The following is a 22716-nucleotide window of genomic DNA, read 5'->3' as shown; positions in this document are numbered from 1 at the left end:
AATAAATTTCTTGGTCCTTGTACTGTGAATAACTTACCAGATGACATAAAAAATAGAACGTTGAATTCAGTGGATTGCATGAAAATTAAAATCCTATTTACTATCGACTTCATACTTAAAAGAGTATAAATGGCCAAAAACCATCATGAAAAACACGATTCAGATTTACTTGATTAAAATTCTAATGTAGCACCCAATTCAACGCAATGAATACCAAAATACGTACGAAAACAATGATGGAATTTGAACCTTAGAAATTACACTAGTAGTATGTATCCTAAACCCAATTGCATATTACAGTAAAATTTCTGTTTCAATCCGTGTATATTAATTTTCAACTCAATTAACAACCATGGAACCCAATTTGTTGAACAAGCTTTAAGTACTTTTATTAATGCGGAGCTTCAGAAAAAGAAAACATGTTATTACTTATGTGATAGTAATGATTTAAAAGTAATTCATGTTAAGGTTCCACAACAACAAAATTTCAGTGACTGTGGCCTGTATACATTGCAATACGCTGAAAAATTTTACTTGGTATGATTATACAGTTTTCAAAATTATAATTGGTATAAATACTCATTTCGTAATACTGTGTGTGATAATATGTTTTACAGGATCCGATATTAAATTATTCTCAAATTCCGCTGTTAACTGATTAACTGATTAGTTCGATGAGCAGATAATATCAGTGAAAAGACAGGAAATAAGAAATGTAATCTTGGAAAAATCAATCAAATATTTAATACTTAACGATACTGTTTGAAAAAAAATTTGAATTTTTATGCATTAATCAGAAATTTATTTAACAAATGTGAGTGGTCTCAATGGTGCACAATAATGCATAAGATCAGTTGATGTAGATAAAATTCCTATGTAACATATTAAAACTATTATTAAGGACGTTCGGTAGAGATAACAGGGGGTAAACACTTGCGGGGCAAGGGGGAAGTAGCGATGAGTGAAGACTTGGTATCGCCGCACGGGTCCCCATTGTGTGAGTGTTCATGTACACACATATATACACACATCAGGTGGTGTGCAGTGTGCACTCTGCAGTGTCTCAAGTGTCTGCAGATTCTGCTGCGTCGGTTACGGCAGCGTATGTGTACATTTGTAATGTATTTGTATTAAAGATGTAAGTATTTAATTTTTATTCGTTATAACAATGTAATAAGAATGAGTAAATAATTAGAAAGACTTGTGACAGATATATGTACATATAATTATATTCGTAGCTCTCATTCGTAAAGTAGATTTTAACGTAATTGTTGATGAATTAATGGAAGGTGACGCTAGTTTGAGATCGTTTTATTAAATGAACAAAATCTTTTTATCAAAAGAGAAGCTAATGTAAATAAAACTCTTGAATTTTTATGTGACTTGAAAAGTCTCATTGAAAGTGATATGTTAAATAATTAGGACAGACTCTAGTCTCTGCGATTACTACAAGCATGTGATTTTGTTATTTTGTGTAAAAAAATTGTATTGTTTAAGAATTAGAAATTAAAAATTTTATTAAGAAAAATAAATTTGTGTTTATTGTAATACATTGTTTTGTTATGGGTACGGGTGGAACCTATGTACATACACTTATAGGAAATAGACGATAGTAAATCAATACAAATAACTTATGCTTCCTATTTTAAAGTATCAATATTTATTATCAGAACATTCATACGTTTGATACAAGAGCGATTGACAGACTGTGTACAAATTCATTAAAATATTATTCATCACACATTCGCGTTGCTAGGCAATTTACACATTTTAACGCGATGTTCGAATGTATGAATCGCCACACTACCCTCCCTCGGCAGAGAATTTGGTTATAAATTCAACACGTCTCTGAATCTAACTTTCTGCCGGAACGTGTTGTGCGTTCAACAACTGGTGGGAGCACTGTAGGCACATCGTCAGTATTAAAAATAGAAACAGGAACTGACGTAGAAACAGGAACAGGTATAAAAACTTCATCTTGAACAACAAAAGCTGGTTTAACACGGTCGATTGAATTTTTTATCGAATTGCCACGAATTCTCAAAGTAACCGTTTTTTGATCTCGTTCAACTATTTCATAAGGCCCAGTGTACGGTGGTTGTAAAGCTTTGAGAATCGGCCCTTCTTTCAAAAACGCATGGCTGCAATCTAATAATTCCTTGAATACAAACACCCCAGGTTGACAATGCCTTGATGCTGGAGCTGGTCGTAAGCGTGACATGAATTCTCGTAAGTTTGAAAGGAAACTTTTTGGATCATCAAAACTCTTGTTCTCAGGACTTGAAACAAAAAGCTCATGAGGCAGGCGAAGAGTTTCTCCGTATACCATCTCAGCTGAAGTAGCCTTGATGTCTTCTTTAAAAGCTGAGCGAATACCGAGAAGTACAAAAGGTAATGCACGAACCCAATCGATATCGGAGTGAGCCATGATTGCAGCTTTGAATTGGCGATGTAAACGTTCAACTAAACCATTTGAAGCAGGATGCCAGCTTGTAATTAGCTTATGCTGTATTCCGAAAAGTTTCCAAAATCTTTAAAAAGATGCGAAGTAAATTGAGCTCCGCGATCTGAAGTTATCGTTTGAGGAAAACCAAAACGTGAAATCCAACAGTCCAACAATGCATGAATCACTGAATCTGCAGTAATATCTTGCAAAGGGTAAACCTCTGACCATCGAGTAAAACAATCGATAACGCTCAAACAATATCTAAAAGAACGTGCAGGTGGAAGCGGACCAATCAAATCAATGTGAATGTGCAAAAACCTTTGTGTCGGAGTTTTGAACGATCCAATAGGAGCACGAACATGACGAGAAATTTTTGATCGCTGACATTCATTGCAAGCACGAACCCAATTCTTGCAATCCTTATTCATAGAAGGCCAAACTAAACGGTCGCTAATTAACTAAAGTAAAGCGTTGGCACCTAGATGGCTCAAGTTATGAAGTTGATCGAAAACACCACGACGAAATTTAGGCGTGATAAAGGGCCGAGGTTTTCCTGTTGATGTATCACAGAACACAGTTAGTGAAGATCCAGGAATTGGGACTCGTTCGATGTGCAAAGAAGATTTTTCATCAATTATTTTCTTAAGCTCTTTATCTTCTTTTTAAGACTCGACCAACAACCTGTAATCACATGGTGCAGAAACAGCTTCGATTCGTGAAAGAGTATCAGCTACGACATTGTCAATACCTTTATATATTGAACGTCAGTTGAAAATTCCGATATAAAAGACAGTTGGTTAAACTGCACTGGTGAAAGTTTTTTACGCTTTTGTTGAAAAGCATAAATTAACGGCTTGTGATCCGAGTATATCGTGAAAAAATGCCCTTCTAATAAATGTCGAAAATGCTGTATTGCAGCATAAACTGCTAGAAGTTCACGATAATAAGCAGGCCAAGAACTTTCCTTCAAAGACATTTTCTTAGAAAAGAATGCAAAGGGTTGCCAAACATTATCAACAAGCTGTTGTAAACAAGCTCCAACAGAATGGTTTGAAGCATCTGTAAACAAACCAAGTGATGCACCAATCCGAGGATGAAAAAGAAGTGAAGCAGTAGTAATGCAGTTTTTGCAGGTTTGAAATGCTTCTTCTAACTCAGGTGTCCAAGTGATTGGTTGAGAACTTTTTAAAATCGGTTTGCTGATTGCATCATGTAAAGGAGCCTCGTATTCAGAGGCATGAGGTAAAAATCTGCGATAAAAATTTAGTATACCTAGAAAATGGTGGAGGCCTTGAGCTGTTTTCGGCAAAGGGTAGTTCATAATTATTTGGACACGTTCCTCAGGCGTTTGGATACCAGCAGCAGATATAGTGTAACCTACAAAGTCAACCACAGAAGCTCCAAAAAATACATTTCTTCAAATTTATTACCATCCCGTATTTTGCAAGTCGTTCGAAAATGGTTTTAAGATGTCGTTCATGCTCTGTCTTTGAATGAGAGAAAACGAGAATATCATCTATATATACAAAACAAAAATCCAATCCATGTAAAACCTCGTCCATGAACCTTTGAAAGGTTTGACCAGCATTTCGAAGGCCGAACGTCATAAACGGAAATTCAAAAAGGCCAAATGGAGTTATTATAGCAGTTTTACAAATATCTCCTTCAGCGACTGGAATTTGTTGATAAGCTTTTACAAGGTCAATTTTCGAAAATTCCGTACAACTATCGATGAAGTAAGTAACATCGTGAATGTGGCGAACAGGGTAACGATCCGGAATAGTTCAAGCATTTAACGCGCAAAAATCTCCACAAGGACGCAAAGTCGAATCACTCTTCAGTGCTAGATGCAAAGGCGATGACCAAGAGCTTTCGGATGGTCGAGTTGTACCAGCTTGCAACATGTTGTCGAATTCTTTTTAGCAATTTTCAACTTTTCAGGACCTAAGTGGCGCACTTTGCTTGTAACATGTGGTCCAGGAGTAGTTCGAATATGATGAACCGTTTGATGCTTGATTTCTCGTGGTAAACCAGGTGGACGAGTAATTTCAGGAAACTTAGAAACAAGAGCCGAAAAAGTGGAATAATCCTGAACAGCTTTAACGCTGCACTGTGCAGAACGTTGAAATGAACCTTGAGCTTGAAGTCCAGTGGAAACATCAACAATGCGCTTCGTACGATAATCAGGCAAAAGGTGGTAATGTGCGAGAAAATCCGATCCAATAATTGGTAAATCCACATCGGCAACGATGAATCTCCACAAGAAACAACGTTGGAGTCCTAAGTTGAGATTTAAGGTTAGAAAACCGTATGTCTTTATTTTGCTTCCATTTGTGGTGCATAAATAATAATTGACAGGAGCACGACGATCTCGTAATAGACCACGAGGAAAGCAACAATCTGAACCAGTATCAACAAGAAATCTTTGTTTTGAATATTTATCAACCACAAAGAGACGGCTATTAGATAAACTGCAGTCAGATGCCGCCCTTACAGACTGCTTTGATCGTTTTCCGAAAAATCGCACGGATGAATGCACTTTAAGCTTTCTGCTGAAAGTTCGCATGATACCAGCACAAACGATTTGTTCTTTGCTGCGAGTCTGCTCTTGTACGTGACTGACTCCTCTGCCTAAAATTCCTGTTAGGACTGCGAGAACGCGAACAAAAGTTAATAACTCAGCGACTTGCTTTTGTAAATCAGCAGTCGCATTTAACAAGTTGTTTTCGGTACCTTTGTCTCTAAGTGCAGCGTTGTCAGCAAAAGTTGGTGTGCTCGGTGAAACTTCAACAATTTTGTCAGCGAGCTCTGCAAGCTTATCAAGCGTCAATTTGGACTGTGTCACAAGTATAGCTCAAACATTTGACGGTAGCCGATGAAGCCAAAGTTGTCGCAAAAGGTTGTCTTGCACGACAGTTGAGCCAGCAAGAGAACGAAGGTGATGGAGAAACTGCGATGGTTTGCGATCGCCAAGCTCTTCCTCGCTGATAAGTTAACGAACACGTTGTTCCTCAAATGCAGATAAACGTTCAATTAATTTCGTGCGCAAAAATGTATATGGATTTATTTGAGGGGGATTCGTTATGACATCCTCGATTTCCAGTGCGACACGTGCGTCTAATTGCGAGACAACGTAGTGGAATTTTGTAACCTCATTTGTTATTTCAGAAAGTACAAACTGAGAATCAGCTTGTGCGAACCATAAGCTTGGTTTGTCTGTCCAAAAAGGCGGAAATTTTACAGCGACTCGGTGAACTGAAGGTCGAAGATCAGCGACGTGAGCGGCGAGGCTTTGATTCTGCGGTGGTTATTGTTGTTGCTGTTGTTGTTGTTCTTGTTATTGTTGTTGTTGTTGTTCTTGTTGTTCCTCATTCTGGCAAAGTTCTTCAATCTGTCGAAGAAGTTGCTCGTTTTCTTCGCGTAAAACGACAAGTTGATCCGCGTTACGTAACATTTCGCGATTATTTTGCGATGCGTTCTTTGTCGGGGTCACCAATATAGGAAATAGACGACAGTAAATCAATACAAATAACTTATGCTTTCTATTTTAAAGTATCAATATTTATTATCAGAATATTCATCCGTTTGATACAAGAGCGGTTGACAGACTGTGTACAAATTCATTAAAATATTATTCATCACACATTCGCGTTGCTAGGCAATGTACACATTCTACCGCGATGTTCGAATATTTGAATCGCCACACACTCCCACACATATATAAGCTTATGTTTTATACTGAAATACATAAATATCTACAATAATATTTAAATATTTACTGATTTACGTCCTGGAATATTTTAAATTTCCTGCTTCTTGCGACGTTGCCGTTGCGCTTTTGTCGAACTATTATTTAATTTTTTTATTTATAAACTAATCAGACAATCGTCGCAAAACTTTCTGTACATATAGTTAATGACATTATCTGTGACATATAAAAAAATTTGAGACATTCATTGCGCCAATTTATTTAAAACTGAGTTTTTACAAGTTTTCCCTAAAGCGAACGTGTTAAAATGACTGAACTTTGAAATTCAATATCTCGGAAACGAAACAGACAATTGTCTTGAAATTTCAACAGCTTCATTGTAACAACAATAAGAATGTCTGGTTGAAATTTCAAAAAGATTTGTCACGGGGTTCTATCTCTACCGAACGTCTTTTATTTTCCTTAGCTACACGTACCCACTTTGTTTACATCATTAGCAAGTGTGGCGTTCTAAACAATTTTTATAAAAGATTAACTAAAGCACCGAAGGAAACCGCTGGCTTGCATTATTCTCCATCCAAATAACTCGCGTCTTGGCGGCAAGGTCAGTGTAACTAAGCTGGAATGAAAAGCCAATACAATGGAACCTGAAAGTAACACACAAGTTATTATTAAAGTTTTTACTAATGTATAGTTTCAGTTCATATAAAGCAAATAAAACTATAAATTCTAAGTTTGCCATTTTTATTATCCAAAAGCTCTAAAAAATTAGCCCAAGTTTCAGATGCTCTACTCTGCAAAAGTATATATCCATCATAGTTAAAAATTGTGTGTAGAAAACACTTGAGCATGTTTGGAGTCATTATTTTTTGGTTATGCTAAGTGATAGTTGCATCAAAGACAATGAAATTTGACAAACTGCTAAACTTTATAAATTAATTAAATGTCAAAGATTCCATCATGAGCACAGCGAAGTGCGAAAAAAATCATACAATCTTAAGTTCAAAAGCCATTGAAAAGATCCCGTTAATTTTTCATTTCCAATATCCAGTGATGATGTTGGAGCTGCTTGATATTCATGATAGCCTTGAAATATAAAATGGGTAGAAAAAAATTAGTTAGCAAAGATAAAAAAACAAGACTATAAACTGACATATGTTTAAATTGATCATCCCTAGATACTTCAGCCTGAATAAAACATAACATGATAGCATTGACACATGGATGTAGTATCTCGCAAGCAGGATATTTCTTATTCAAATACCTACTAAGAAGAATTTTATGAATATTTTTATGCAAAGCAAGTCCAATTCATACATTTAACTATAACCTCCTCTTTCTTTGTTTTATTTTTTATAAAGGACGTTCTCCATTGAGCGGTCTTCTGCTTTGAAGTATCGTATATATAGTTTGAAAACATATACATAATATTTAGGTGTGACTCGTATTTCAATGCTGCCAACGCTACAACACAAAAAACTGCAATTAAAATTGTTTTACAATACAAATCATAAAAAGTTTATTGAAATAATTTCTCTTACCTTAATATGTCACTTAAATCAGTTTTGAACATTTAAGATACTATAATTATTATTCCTAAAAAATCCAAGCGACGTTAATGAATAATTACACAATGTTACCGTTGTTCATACTAAAAATTGTTATTCAATGCATGTTTAAAAAATAATACTTATACTAAATACAATTTATCTAAATATTTTCATAACTTTAATAACGTTTTTCGCTTAATTTTTGGGTGTACATTAAATATGCAGTTTTCTAATATTTTGAATTTCGCGCATGTGAATATGCTACATACATTCGAGAGCACTGGTGCCCATGTGTTAAAATACAAGGTGTGGCCAGTGGTGGGTAAACGACGTAATAGAGAGGTTTCATACTCTACATGTAAATTACTTGTAATATACCTCAAAATGTCAAATTGTCAGAAACCTATGCGCAAGCGTCTGGTGTGCATCAGTTAGCTTGTAACTAGAGCAGTAAATTTTTATTTAAAAACACAGATGTTTGTATTGATATTATTTGAATTGAATTATTAATATTATTTAAATTATAATTAATCTTACGTGAATGTTTGTACAAATAAAGACCATTGGCTTTTTTTAACGTAAAACGGTAGTGCTAAGCTTATTCTCAAGGTACTTTTAGAAAAATGGAAGGTAAGAATTTTATCAGTATTTTTTAAACAAAAGTTAAAATTCTTAATCTAATTCAACTTCAAATCTTGCAAGAAATGATATTTGGTAATTGAATTGAAATCCTAATTCTAATTTTCAGGTAACAGGGTCGATTCTAGGCTACTCGACCAATTGCTAGGTGATATGTTTTTTGGATGCACAATTGCGTTTTAAACAGTTGAAAACGAATATTCTTTACGTTTTGTGAATGCTTTAAGCCCTAACTACACACCTCCTACTAGAAAAACGTTGTTGAATACCATTCTCAATGAACGTTTTAAACATTTTTTAGAGGCTATTCGAAAAACAAATTCAAGGAGAGGTGCTTTTTTAATGGATGCATGGAAAAATAAATCAGCGAACACACAAAATGTTGTGTGTATGTGAAAGCTAGATTCGATAGAAAATAATAAATATATTTATCTCCACTCATACAATTTTAGTATTGAAAGAGAAACTGGCGAAGCTTTTAGGGATATTTACAATGGATGTAAACTAATTGCTTTAGAAAATTATGATTCTGACGTCTACGTATCTGTGACAGACAGCGCGTCAAACGTTGTTAGAATGGGAAGACTACATGGTGATTGTCATATCGTTTGTAGTAGCCACAGTGCTAATTTACTGAGTAAAGCAATTGTTGATATTGCATTCGCTTACTTAGTAAACAATTTATTAATACAGTTCAAACACCCAGCACTAGAACAACAAGTAGTCGCAAACGAAGGTACGCGAATAGTTCTCATTCCTGATACAAAATTTGCCAGCCACCGAGATGCATATAGAAGATGCTTTCGAAATCTACTATTTATGCGTAACGTTGCCAGAGATCAGCAAGAAAGAAATATTCTAGCGGACAAAGTTATAATCTTTTATTTAGATCAGATTTTGAAGCGAGGCTTTGAGACAATATATTGATTTTAGATCCAGTTCGTAGATTAATTAATTAATACCTGTCAAAAAGCTAACTGTGATGTAGCTACAGGAGTTGAGTATTGGCTGCGGTTGGATATTCCAGCCCTCAATCCTCGATATGAAGAGCTTGTTGCGGCCCGAACTGAAAGGGCTGTAAATAAATATGGGTGTGCTGCAAATTTTTTGCATCCAAGATTTCGAGGGTTAAGATTACAGGCGAGACATATGGCTTTAGTCAATGAGTTTTTCCTGGAAAACTTAGATGAAGTTAGCAGTCAGGAGCTTGAATTGTACAGAACTGGAGGTGGAATGTTTGAAATGATACTGAGGAAAAATTGTGCTTCACCATTACTTTTCTGGAAAATTGCGAACGATTTTTATCCAACATGAAGTATTTTAGCGCTTAAATTTCATATCATTCCTGCGTCTTCTGGCCAGTTAGAACGGTTATTCTCTGAATTACGTTCATTTGCCAAAACGTAATCAATTAACTGAAGGAAGATCTGCTAAATTGATTGCTTTGTATTATGACATAAAATTAAGAGGTAATGGTGTACTACGATGGATCGGGATTAATGATGATGATGGGGATGAAAATGAAGATGAAGAAAATGATGAAAATAAGTAATTATAATCATTTAAATAGATAAAATCAAAATTTTAAATTCTTTCTAAACTGTTATAATACAAATTTAAATAAGTAAAAGAAATAAGCAGCGATTTCGACAGAACATTTCGTATTTATTTACTCTTCATTTATTATAAAATAATATGTTCATTTTTTAAATCTGACTATTGAACGTTAATGTTTAACGTACAACATTTAGCTTTTTAGTTTCATAAATTTTGAGTAACGATTTATATTATTTATTTATCTCAACAATATCTAGTTTCAAATTAAACTACATTTAAATCATGGTATTAATTAAAATACTTATTTACTGTTTTAAATTGGTATTTAAATACTTTTTAATTTATTACTTCCTAATTTATAGTTGCTTCAACGTACAGTGATATTCACTAGATTTTGTATACTTAATTGATTTTAGTATAAATTAAAAATTAGTATTTATTTTAATACTTTTAGATTGCGCTTTTTTACTTGCAACTTGCAACTAAATTTGTTTATATTTTTTCATTTTTAAATAAAAACTATATTAATTACTTAATGTTTAGTGTAATTGAGAGCTTACTAAAACAAAAAGCATCCTATTAAGAAAAAGTGTAAAACACCTTAAAATGTCAAATGTTATACTGTGTATAGAAGTAAAAAGTTACTTAATAGATTATTTACTAAGACGCTTTTTGTACTGGTTAGCTCTCAATTAGCGTCATCACATTCATTTTGTTATAATATTCAGTTAAATAAAATATAATTATAATATAAAATACAGTTTCAGTTTTCTACGTTTCTAGATTCATTATACTATAAAATACAAAATAGTTTAATAATTAATTTTTGTTGTTTTTTATTCAAATTAGACATTCTTACTATGAGATTTTGATGGTTTGTAAAAGCAGGTATATTACTAAGTTTCAAACAAAATTTGGCAAATTCTGGATAGAGGTTCGAATGACTTATATAACATTTGTGCCATTTCGTACGATTTTTCAAATAAATTTTGAAAAACACCATCTTTTTTTCGAAGTCTCAACAAACCAGACATTTCTTTTTCATTAAAAAATGGAATAAAAAATATTGTTAATTTTTTAATAGGGTCCTCTATAATAAGGTTTAAGTATTTCCTCTGATTTGTAGGGTGCAAATAATGAGATGCTACAGAAAGCATATTAACAGCTCTATAAATTTTATTTTTAACATATTTAATTTTATATTCTTGCTCGTCGCTCAAATCTTTACATTTTAATAAAATATGTAAAAAGCTTTCAACGCCATAAGCAATTGTGTACTTTTCTTGTCATTTTGTATATAGTATTTCGTATACATGTTTTAAAATATTTGTAATTTTGTTCAATTCAATTTCATATTTGTTTTGAATCAACATTACAAGGACATCAGTCGGAAAGATATGGTCATTATGTATGTCAGTTGCAATTTGTTGCATCAGTTTTATAGTAAAATTGCAAGGTACAATTATTTAAAAAAATATGTATTCTATGGCAGACTTTACGTTCATATCCAAATTTTCCATTTTTTTGTCACCCAGATCCAGTAATTTTTCTCTATACCTTCAGCTTTGAATTCTATTATTAATTTAGAAATGTCACTTTGTAGTTTTTCATCAACAACGATATAAAATAAGTTTTAAAAGATTTTTAATAAACAAGAAAAATACCAGTAATTACGATTTTTATCAACTGTTGTTAGAATGTGATCGGTGTTTGAAACAATACTATGTAAACATATATTTTTATCATTAAGTTTTTCAAGTGACTTAGTAATAATTGCTTCTATTGAGTACAGATCTAAATCGTAACAGTTTACATATAAATAGTTACTGGCTGTAAAAATCATACAAACTAACGTATCATTACTCTGCTTATTTATTAACATAACGCCTAAACATTTTTGCAGTTCAATTTTTTTTTTTCAGATTATTATACACTTTTGGTACCGTTTCATTTAATAGATACGTTGGCAAACTTGGTTTTTATAAGCAGAACATAGTTTTTTACAAAACTGTTGAAAGTAATGGTTTTCAACAATATTAAAATTTATATTATTCACTACTAGTAGGTAAACCATGGCGGTTCTGGCACCCCCCAGCTCCCCCCTGAGGTGGTGGTGGGGGGAGAGGCTCTAGCTATAGCTGAGGGTGGAGGAGAGTCGGTGGTGGGGGGGAGAGGCTGATCGGGTGGTTGGAGGAGGGGCACGGGTGGTATAGGAGAGGTAGTAGGGGTGGTGGGTGATGCGGACTACTCGGGCGATAACGTCAGGGGAAGGGGCCTCTTCCAGATCCTGTGACGTCGGATGGTACTGACGGCTCCCTTCCTTTCCGACCGCGAATTGAGCTCCGACGTCATCAGGATGGATCCGAAAGGTGTAGGTGACAAGCCCAACGTACAGCGCGAGAAGAATATGATCAAGCATGAACGTGTATTTCTTATCAGTGGATGTAGCGGATCGCGTATCCCGTTAAGCTGTGACCAACGTTGGCTTACTCGACGCAGTACCTTGCCAAGTAATGGAGCTATTATTTCTTATCCATACGGATGTGTTAGCCATGGCTGATGACTTTTCGCTTCTTATTTAGGCGTAAATGTACCAGTGTAATATTCTTTTCTTAGCAAGAGGGGGTGCATCGAGTCACGCTAGGATACATGTATGTGTAAGCCGTGGCTGATAACTTTTCAGTTCTTATTTAGGCGTATAATGTACCAGCGTCATATTTTTTTCTCGAGAGTGGGCGTATCGAGTGATGCGTGCTGTCAGAGAAAACATATATACTATTTCATTACCAAAAGTAAATCGCATCTTCCTTTTAATTTCTCAACGCTTGCTCACTCATTTTTTTTTTGACGTAGTACCTTAACAATGAACATAGCTATCATTTCTTATATATATGCATGCATTAGCCGCGACCGATGATTCACCGCTTCTCACTTAGGCATATAATGCACTAACGTAATATTTTTTTAGCAAGAGCGGGCGTATTGAGTGATACGAGTTGCCAGAGAGAACATGTATACCATTTTATAACCGAAAGCGTATCCCAACATTGCTAGGCTTACTCCTCTTTACCGCAGTACCTCACCAATGAATAGAGTCAGTTAATACGATAAAGTAATTTGAATCGGCGCAGTAATAAGGAGGCATGAATGAAAAAAATCGAAATAGATTCATGAAAAACTAATTTATTGCATAAGTATTGTGTATCAGGTGTACATTGATTAAAAAATATCGTTTTGTCGTTGCTGCTCTTTTAAAATCCATTTTTTTTAAAGCTGTAGCATTCTTCACAGCACAATGAGCTAAATTAAATTGGTGATTCATGCATTCGATATTATCCGTACTAATTTTTTTAAAGCTGGACATTGCTTAATATCATAAATGTACCTATAAAAATAATTATATTATGCAAATATTTAGTAAAGCGTAGAATCACACTATGAGTAATGTACCTATTAAATAGCACATGGCACAACCATTCGATTTTTTCAAGACCTTTTACATAACATCATCTTCTTTAATAATGGCTCGAAAGGTTGTAGCTAGATCCTCGTAGGGAACTTCTTCCAAGCTCCAACGAAGACCGTGGTAAGTAAACTCCAACCATCGATTTTCACATTTGTTTTTAGGTAAGAGCTGTGCCCAAGAATATGGGGGCTTAAAGACAAAAACTGACGGTGTAGCATTTTCTTGTAGAGGTATAATAGCGACCATTTTAAAAATAAATTCGTTGTGCATGGTTTTAAAGCCTTGAACATCAACCACGTACTTTGTCATCATAACGTTGTGACGATTATTAGTTAACTAACCCCTCTATCGATGTGTCATCTCTTTATATACAACTGCTAGTCACCGCTAGTTATCACTCGTATCGCTTTCGCAGAGGCAAATCAGTATAAAAGAAAAGTTCAAGCAGCTTGTCATTCATTTGAGTACGTTAACGCGAGCTGTAAGTATAATGGAGCAACTCCGCGAGAATTTTGCTAACGCCAACGCCGTGGAGCGTTACGTGATTTTCTGTGAAATAGCGCGAATAGAATATCAACGCTTGCTGCATAGTGATAATATGACCGAGATACGAGGTTTTATTGATAATAGTGAAATAGTGTTTAAAAGTATTTCCGACTATAAGCTGTCGGAAAAATCGTCTGTAAAATTGTCATCGCCAGTGGAAAATAAGTTGTTGAATATTGAGTGTCTTTTATCAACGTTTTTAGCAGCATTTCATAAAATTCTAGAAGTGCAAGGGTCAGGGCTCGATGAAAAATTAGAAAATCAAGATAATTATAATTTTGTGACATGGAAACATCTTAATAGTGCTTTTAAAAATTGCATAAGAACGGCTGTTATAACAAATAGTAGGCATTTAGATATAATACAATTTCTTTAGTCTGCGGAAAAAATATTCATTTTAAAAGTGCGAGAAATTCTTGACGAGCAAAATGCTTTAAAAATTAATACAGTATTAGCAGCAGAGTTTTTGACAGTAAAAAATGATACAGAGACTGAAAAAGGCATACTAGGTGGAATAAGCCAGTGCTGTAACAGATATGCAGAAGCTAACAATCAGTATATGGAAAATTATAAAAAAGATGATACTGAAAGATATATAGCATATTTTAACGTTAATAATTTATATGGTTGAGCAATGACTAAAAAACTTCGTGATGGTGGATTTCAGTGGGTCGAAAATGTTGAGCAACAGCCTCATGATTTTTATAATATAAGAAATGAAAGTGCTTACGGATATATTTTAGAAGTGGATTTGGAGTATCCAGAGGAGCTCCACGATTCTCATAAAGATTTGCCATTTTGTTCCGAACACATTTCAGCACCAGGTTCAAAGCAGCCTAAATTAATGACAACATTAAGTAACAAGCATAAATATGTACTTCATTATGAAACCCGCAAGCAAGCCACAAATCATGGATTACGACTGACAAAAATATATCGAGCCTTAAAATTATGGCAAAGTGCATGGCTTAAAGAATATATTGATCTCAATAGCATTGAGAGGAAAAAGGCTAAGAATGAGTTTGGAAGAATGCTTTTCAAACTATTCAATAATGCTATTTTTGGAAAAACGATGGAAAATGAGAGAAAGCGTATCGATGTCAAACTTCTCAACCATGGGATGGACGCTATGGTGCGGCATGGTACATCGCAAAGCCAAATTTTCACAGCTGTGATATTTTTTATGAGAATTTTGTAGCCATATAGCTACAACGTGCAGAAGTGATAATGAAAAAGCCAATATACATTGGGCTTAATAAAGATAGATAAATCTAAGACACTTGTGTATCGTTTTCACTACGATTATATGCTCTCCAAACTCAAAAATGATTATAAACTCTTATACACTGATACAGACAGTCTGATATATGAGGTAACAAATCATGATATTTATAAAATGATGAAATTGGATATTAATGAATTTGACACATCAGATTATCCAGAAAATAATAAATTTACGATGCCGTTGAAAAAAAAAAAATTGTTGGGCTCATGAAAGATGAGTGCAATGGAAATATTGTATTGAAATTTGTTGGGCTCAGAAGTAAGATGTATAGTATTCTTCTTGAAAATAAAAATGTGATTAAAAAAGCAAAGGGTGTTAAGAGTAACGTCGTAAAGGCAACTATCAATTTCAACGACTATACTGAGTGCCTACGTGACTAAATTATAAACATTAATCGAGAGCAAATTAATGTAAGATCACGTTATCATAAGCTTTACACTAAGAGGAAAAATAAAATTGCTCTTAGTTCCCGAGATGATAAGCGATATATTTTATAAAACACTACAAATACACTGCCTTGGGGCCATTATAGGATTAAAATAAAAGAAGAACGAAGAGCTGGAGAGTGTGTAGAAAATCATAGCAGATCAGCAGCCAATGAAAAAGCAGCCAATGTAGAGGGGGAGATTTTTCCAGTAGTGGGAGAGTCCCTATATCATCGGCAGCATTAACCAGCAGAGCTTGGTCAGAGCTGTAGTGAGCAGATAAAAGTATCGACTGCTTCATCATCCAATGCAAGCAGCTCAGGTCAACAAGCTCTCAAAAGAACAGGTTTAAAGTTAAAAAATTTCTAGAGAGATAAGCAGATCTGTTTGGAACAGCAAAGCTCAGAAATAAAGGTTTGTAACGTGTTTTCTTATTCATATATATTTTTTTTACTATTTATAAAACTCATATAATTTTCTTATATTTCAGATGGCTGATTTAGCAGCACTTAATCGGCTAGCCTGTGAAAGATTCTTTCCAACAAAGAAGATCAACGAAATGGTCAAGGGGCAAAGTCATGTAGTGTCGAAGCTGAGAAAAGCTAACACTAAATTTGGCACGAAAGCTATCGCTGAACTAGACGACCACTTCCAGATATTTTTTCCTAACCAAGTATCTGAGTATCTTGTGAGTAACGAACTATCATTTAATAGTTTGTTGGAATCTATTGATAGAAAAAAAGCTGTTAGTTCGCTATAATGGTGATAGTGTTAAATTTTTTAACCAATAAATGTTTAATTATACAAATACAACAAAAAGAAAATTATTTTTGTGAAACTAGTTTAACGTGGGAAAAAATAAATAATACAATATTTTACATGTTTAGAGTTTTTATTTGTCTCAATGAATCTTATGTAAGATATAACATTACCATGTATGGTAAAAAAATTTCATTTGCACACATAATTGATAACATTAAAAGACCACAACAAATTTTATGCAAATTTTTTTACTACTTCTGGATTTTAATAATTTTTAAAGTACATATCACTTTAATTCTTTGTTATTATCAATCCAACTGTTATGGGTATTTTCAAAGCCCAACCACTTGACGAATATTTGATTTCCTCGTCGACGAAGAATTTTTTCAACAAGATAAGTATCAGGATACTTGGTTTTCTGCAGTTCCTGCTCGTAGAAGCCTCCAGAAATTGACTGATTTTAATAATCTTTCAAATGGTAAGTTGGTGTATTGGTTAGAGCTACTCGTGTTATAGTGAATACCTCAGTCGACCAGTTAGGTGTGTATCCTTTTTCAAATACTTGCTTAGCATTACTTATTCGCACTTTATCTCCCACTTTAAATTTCGGTTGTTTTCTCATCCGCATTGTTCTGAATGAAATTTTTTTCAAAATTTCATTTTCAGTAGCAGCTGACACATCCTTTGGTTTCAAAGCTATATGAAAATTCACATTGTATAACTCTTTGCCATGATCTGTTTGCAAATTAGTCGGAACTCTTCCCTCTGTTAATATCGACTTCATAGCTGTAGTCTCATCATTACCGGTTTTATTCTTTACGGGCACAGCCCATGCATACTTGGAGAATACATCTATAACTGTAAGCAAATACCTATAACCTTTATTTTCATGAGCATAAGGTATTATCTCCACAAGATCAGCTTGCCATGTTTCATCCAAGCCTCGAATATCAAACTTACGGCGAAGGTAGTTGCGTCGCGCAGGTTTATAAAACGCTTCCACTACTGATTCCATCTCTCTTAACTGTCTTCTGGAGTTATACTAGATATATGTGCTACAATCTTCTTAACTGTATTTATTTCACGCTGCAAATTTAGTATTGTTTCTAAGAATACATCACTTAAACTGCTCAATAGTAGATTTGTTTTCTCTTGTTCATCCACAATGAAACTTTTTTCTTTCTGTTAAGTAGTGAGATTTACAGCATCGTAAGGTTGAATAGCTGGTGCAATTGCACAACCTTTTATTTTCCAATAAAACTTTGCCTTCTATTGAATCAGGCAGAATAAATTTGGTCGATTTTGCATCCAAACTGAAAAATTCAGTGATCGCGATTAAATCGTTAGATCATTTAGGTTACCTACACAGTCCAGATTTGGTAAAAGGAATTTTATGTAAAATTCCAAAAATAATGTTACAAGATTACGCAAGATTTTCAGCAGCCGAAGAGGGTAAAAAATCGCAATTAGAAATTTTGAGTGCATTTTTGTATAGTGAAGCAGAGTTGAGTTTGTCTGCCGGAATACTTGATTTGCATAGTGTTGGTAGTTCAGATAAAGTTCTGAAAGAATCAAGTTTTCATACGCGCGCATCAAATCAAAAGGCTGTTCTTTCGGTTTGTGTACAAAAATCACATTCAAGTGCAAGCTTGCAAAAGTTGTGTGCTTTATGCATGCGAAATAATTATTCAACAGCAGCGTGCAAAGAATGGTCTCAAAAATCAGTAAAACAACGATGGAGGACCGCCAAAAAGATCGGTGTTTGTTTCAATTGCTTGGAAAAAGGTCATTCGCATCCTGAATGTTAAATTGAAAATCGTTGTACGCATTGTAAACTAAGGCACAACACTCTTTTACACAACTTTAATAAGGAAAATGAAGAACGAGAACTTAATCGCTCTTCGGCCAATGTAATCGAGCGTAATCTTTCCCCAAGACCGAATTTGTTATCAAACAAAGAACTCGCATGACTAGGAAGTGAAACTTTGTTAAAAATAGTTCCTATTAGGGTAATAGGGTCAAAATCTTTCAAAAACGTATATGCTCTCTTGGATGAGGGATCAACTATTTCTATAATTAACAAAACAATTGTCAAACAAATCGGAGCTGTTGAAAGTTCAACCAATATTGCTTTACGTGTCGTGGGACATCAAAATCCGATTACTTTCGCAAACATGAAAGTCTGTCTCACGATCCAAGTTCCTAACTCTTCTTTTCAACTAAATCATGTACTTGTTGTCGAAAATATGGCTTTACCTAAACAAACGTTGTCAAAAGATTTGTCAGATTATTGCAGGTTGAGAACCGGTATAGAAATCTCTCCTTTTTCAATTGTTCCGGAAATTTTGATCGGTCAAGATCACTGCAATTTAATTATTACTCAAAAATATTTTGAAATCAAAAAATACTCGTTGTTTATCTCTAATTGTTTACTTGGTTGGTCTTTACACGGTCAAATTATAAATAAAGATTCTAATTTCGAAAATCTTCGAGCTAATTTTTGTGAAATCGAAACAGTAAATACCGATCTCAATTTGAATAATCTTGTCAAACAAAATTTCGATTTGGATGCATTAGAAATAAGTACAATTCCGCGAGAAAATTTAGGCGTTAAACGAGCCATAGAAATATTGGAAAAAACAAGTAAAAAATACAACAATCAATGGGAAGTCGGTTTACTTTGGAAAGACCAAATATACGAGATTCCAAATAGTCGCATAAACGCCTTAAACCGATTACACCTCTTAGAAAAAAAATTAGATCGGGATCCAGAATATGCAGCTTTGTATTACAAAGAAATGGAGCGCCTTTTTGAGTTAGGATACGCAGAAAAGGCTCGTTCAGAACCCAATGAAAAACTCTGGTACTTACCACATTTTGGAGTTCAAAATGTGAATAAGCCAGGTAGAGTACGTTTGGTTTTTGATGCAGCGGCAAAGTCTTGTAAAGTTAGCTTCAACGATTTTTTGTTAACCGGTCCCGACTTATTACAAAATTTAATTGGAGTAGTCATGCGATTTCGCCAATACTTTATAGCCTTCAAAGGGGACATGAGAGACATGTTTTTAAAAATAAAGATTCGCGAAAAAGATCGTGATGCTCAGCGATTTCTGTGGTGGGGGAAAGACAGATCTTCCATTCCTAAAGAATTCGTGATGTCCTCTCTTCTTTTTGGTGCCAAATCCTCTCCAGCTACAGCCTTATTAATTAAGAATAAGAATGCTGAGCTATATAAACATTTATATCCAGAATCTTCGAAGAGCGTGATTCAAAATTTTTACATGGATGACTATCTTGATTCTTGTGAATCCGCGGAGAAAGCTGAAGAAAGAATTTCTGAAGTGATAAAAATAAACAAAGGCGCAAATTGGGAAATGCATAGTTGGGCTTCTAATGAACAAAAGGTTCTAAAAAATATAAACAAAAAAGAAGGAAATTCAGTTCTATTGGAAAATTTTGACGGAAAAACAGAACGCATTTTGGGTTTACAATGGTCAACTATTTCTGATACCTTGTTTTTTATATTAAGCGGAAAAAATATCTCTGCAGAATTTGTATCCGGCGCAAGGAAACCCACTAAAAGGAAATTTCTCAGCGTAATTATGTCTATTTACGATCCATTAGGTTTTTTAGCTCCCTTTTCGATTCAATCGCGTATCTTAATGCGGAAAATTTGGCAAAGCGGAATCGAATGGGAAGATGAACTAAGAGAAAAAGAATTTATTCTTTGGAAACGTTGGCTTAAAGATTTAGTTTCGATAGAGGCTTGCGAGATTCCGCGTTGTTATCAACTTCGGGGTCATTCCGTTAAATCAATATCTTTACATACTTTTTGCGATGCAAGCCAAGAAGCTTATGCCGCGGTATCATACTTTAGATTTTTGTTATCAAATGATGAAATTCACGTTTCTTTTTCAGTTTCAAAAAGTCGAGTGTCTCCTTTAAAACCGTCCACAATTCCACGTCTAGAACTTCAGGCTGCAGTTTTAGGAGTAAGAATCGCGGATTTAGTTGTAAAGGAGCATACTTTTAAAATTGATCAGCGCGTATTTTGGTCTGATTCAGAGACAGTCTTAAAATGGATTTTTTCCGAGCCTCTCTCTTTCAAATCCTTTGTCATGAATCGTTTGGGGGAAATTTCGGAAAAAAGCAAACCATCGGAATGGAAGTGGGTTTCCTCGCATAATAATCCCGCAGATGACGCGACCAGGCACGCTCCTGAAGCTATTTACAAAAATAGTAGATGGTTTCTAGGACCTGCGTTTCTTCACGAAAACGAAAATTCATGGCCATTAAAAACCTTCGGAGAAAAGGTAAAGTCAACCATCACGCAAGTGTTTTCAACAACAGAAGCTAATATTTTGGCTCCCTATCTTCCCGATAACGAAAGATTTTCGTCGTGGTATAAATTAATTCGTGCAACCTCATGCGTCTTTAAAGCTTCAGATATTTTTTTAAACACTATTTTAGAACAAAATACGAATTTATTAGAGATTGAACGTCAAAATTACGCAGAAAAGCTTTGGATCCAAGAAATTCAAATTTCGTCGTTCAAAAAAGAAATTTCAGCCCTTAAAAATTCGAAAGCGCCAGCGCGGGAGAGCCGAATTTTAATTTTAAGTCCTGTATTGGACAATCAAGGGCCTTTACGTGTAAGCGGTCGAGTCAAATCTATTCTTGGGAGTTCCTTAAAATTTCAACAATTTATTTTAGACGGAAGACATCCAGTCACGCGGCTTTTGATAAAACATTTTCACGAACGATTTTTTCATTGGGGAACAGAAACAGTTTTAAATGAATTAAAACAGTTGTACTGGATATTGGGTGCACGCGGTGTATTAAAAAATATAGTACGCAATTGTGGAATTTGTAAAATTTTACGAGCTCGACCTCCCAATCCTATAATGGCAGATCTTCCGTCTTCACGTTTGGGTTATGGTTACCGTCCTTTTACTTTCTGTGGAATCGACTACTTCGGTCCTATGTTAATTAAGATAGGTCGAAGACGAGAAAAACGCTGGGGTTTGATTTTTACATGTCTCTCTACAAGAGCGATTCGACTCGATCTAGCTCACAGTTTGACTACGGACTCAGCAATTATGGCAGTTCAAAGATTAGCAGCTGAACACGGTTTTCCTCAGGTCATTCATTCCGATAACGGCACAAATTTTAAAGGAGCTAGTACTGAATTAAGAGAGGCCATCATGAATTTCAATAAAAAATCTCAAGCAGATTTTGCCTTAAAAAACAATTTTACCTGGAAATTTAATCCTCCTACAGCATCTCACATGGGGGGAGCGTGGGAAAGAATGATTAGAATTGTCAGGGAAACTTTAGAAGTTATTTTAAAAGAAAGAGTCACAACTGAAGAAATCCTTAAAACCTTACTTACCGAAGTTCAACATTCAATTAACTCAAGGCCTTTAACTCATGTTTCTGTCGATCCTTGTGATAAAGAAGCCCTTACGCCCAACCACTTTCTTTTTGGTGCATCTTCCGGTACATTACGTTTTCAGAAATTTGAATATCAAAATACTTGTCCTAGAAAACAATAGCGGTACACTCAATTCTTAACGGATTGTTTTTGGCGTCGTTGGTTGCACGAATATTTGCCATCATTAATACCAAAAAAAAAGTGGTTAAGGACAGATTTTCACTTAAAAACTGGCGATCTAGTTTCAATTTTAGATAATCAAACACCACGAAATACTTGGAAAAAAGGCGTAATTTTAAAAACTTTTCTAGGAAAAGATAAGGAGGTTCGTGTGGCAGAAGTCAAAACTGCTAACGGACTTCTTACTCGACCAACGCGTAAACTGATTAAATTCGGTGAATCATTATAATGCGACTTTTTGTTTGAGAGGGGAGAATGTTACCGACGTACATTTTTAAATATTACCTTCTTTCTTTGTTAACTCTGCACTGTTCGTTTTTCAATATTAAAACGTATTTATTTTGCCTTTTAATTGCTAGTGTTCTATTTTCACCGGTCAAAGGGCATACAGGACCTCGAGACCTAGGCTACGTGCACGAATACGGATGCCGTATTTGGGGCCGTTTTACCTCTCTTCGGTGATTTGAATCACTATGAAGAGCCACGACATAATGATGGTCATTATGGGCGTTTTGCCATTTGAAAATAGAATAAGTAGTTGCATAGTTATGCCGTTGCCAGGCAACCTTTATTTTGTTGTTTGACTTCAGATCACGACACAGAGCAGAGCGCTTTGATTCTCCTGTTTTTTTGTGCTTTTGAAATCTTCTACTGAAACAAGAATATACTCTTTTAAAAATTAAATCGACGTTTCCTTATTTTCAAAATCAAGAAACA

The 22716-nt window shown here is 34.6% G+C and overlaps 2 protein-coding genes across 2 annotated transcripts; one reads left to right on the top strand and one right to left on the bottom strand.

Annotated features, from left to right (window-relative positions):
• Positions 1-1837: 1837 nt before the first annotated feature.
• LOC106638933 (uncharacterized) lies at positions 1838-2428 on the bottom strand. Its single transcript, XM_014352361.2, has one exon. It carries the CDS (start codon positions 2426-2428, stop codon positions 1838-1840), a length of 591 nt encoding a protein of 196 aa, XP_014207847.2.
• Positions 2429-4695: 2267 nt separating this feature from the next.
• LOC149376095 (uncharacterized) lies at positions 4696-21940 on the top strand. The gene is made up of 6 exons (XM_089593297.1): positions 4696-4743; positions 5300-5404; positions 5615-5749; positions 16114-16315; positions 18903-19745; positions 20304-21940. The coding sequence occupies exons 1-6, from the start codon at positions 4696-4698 to the stop codon at positions 21938-21940; spliced, it is 2970 nt and encodes a 989-aa protein (XP_089449423.1).
• Positions 21941-22716: the final 776 nt, after the last annotated feature.

This window comes from Copidosoma floridanum, unplaced genomic scaffold, assembly GCF_036245765.1.
Source record: "Copidosoma floridanum isolate Cflo_tuat_1 unplaced genomic scaffold, Cflo_Japanese_pri ptg000001l, whole genome shotgun sequence".
In the NCBI taxonomy this organism is placed as follows: domain Eukaryota; kingdom Metazoa; phylum Arthropoda; class Insecta; order Hymenoptera; family Encyrtidae; genus Copidosoma; species Copidosoma floridanum.
This window is presented reverse-complemented; position numbering and strand designations above follow the sequence as displayed.

Excerpts from the sequence above, each read along its gene's own strand:
- LOC106638933 (XM_014352361.2), bottom strand. The coding sequence starts at position 2,428 with ATGGCTCACTCCGATATCGATTGGGTTCGTGCATTACCTTTTGTACTT.
- LOC149376095 (XM_089593297.1), top strand. The coding sequence starts at position 4,696 with ATGAATCTCCACAAGAAACAACGTTGGAGTCCTAAGTTGAGATTTAAG. Across the intron at positions 5,405-5,614 it reads GTGATGGAGAAACTGCGATG|AAAGTACAAACTGAGAATCA; the intron begins GTTTGCGATCGC and ends TTGTTATTTCAG. Across the intron at positions 5,750-16,113 it reads GGCGAGGCTTTGATTCTGCG|ATGGCTGATTTAGCAGCACT; the intron begins GTGGTTATTGTT and ends CTTATATTTCAG.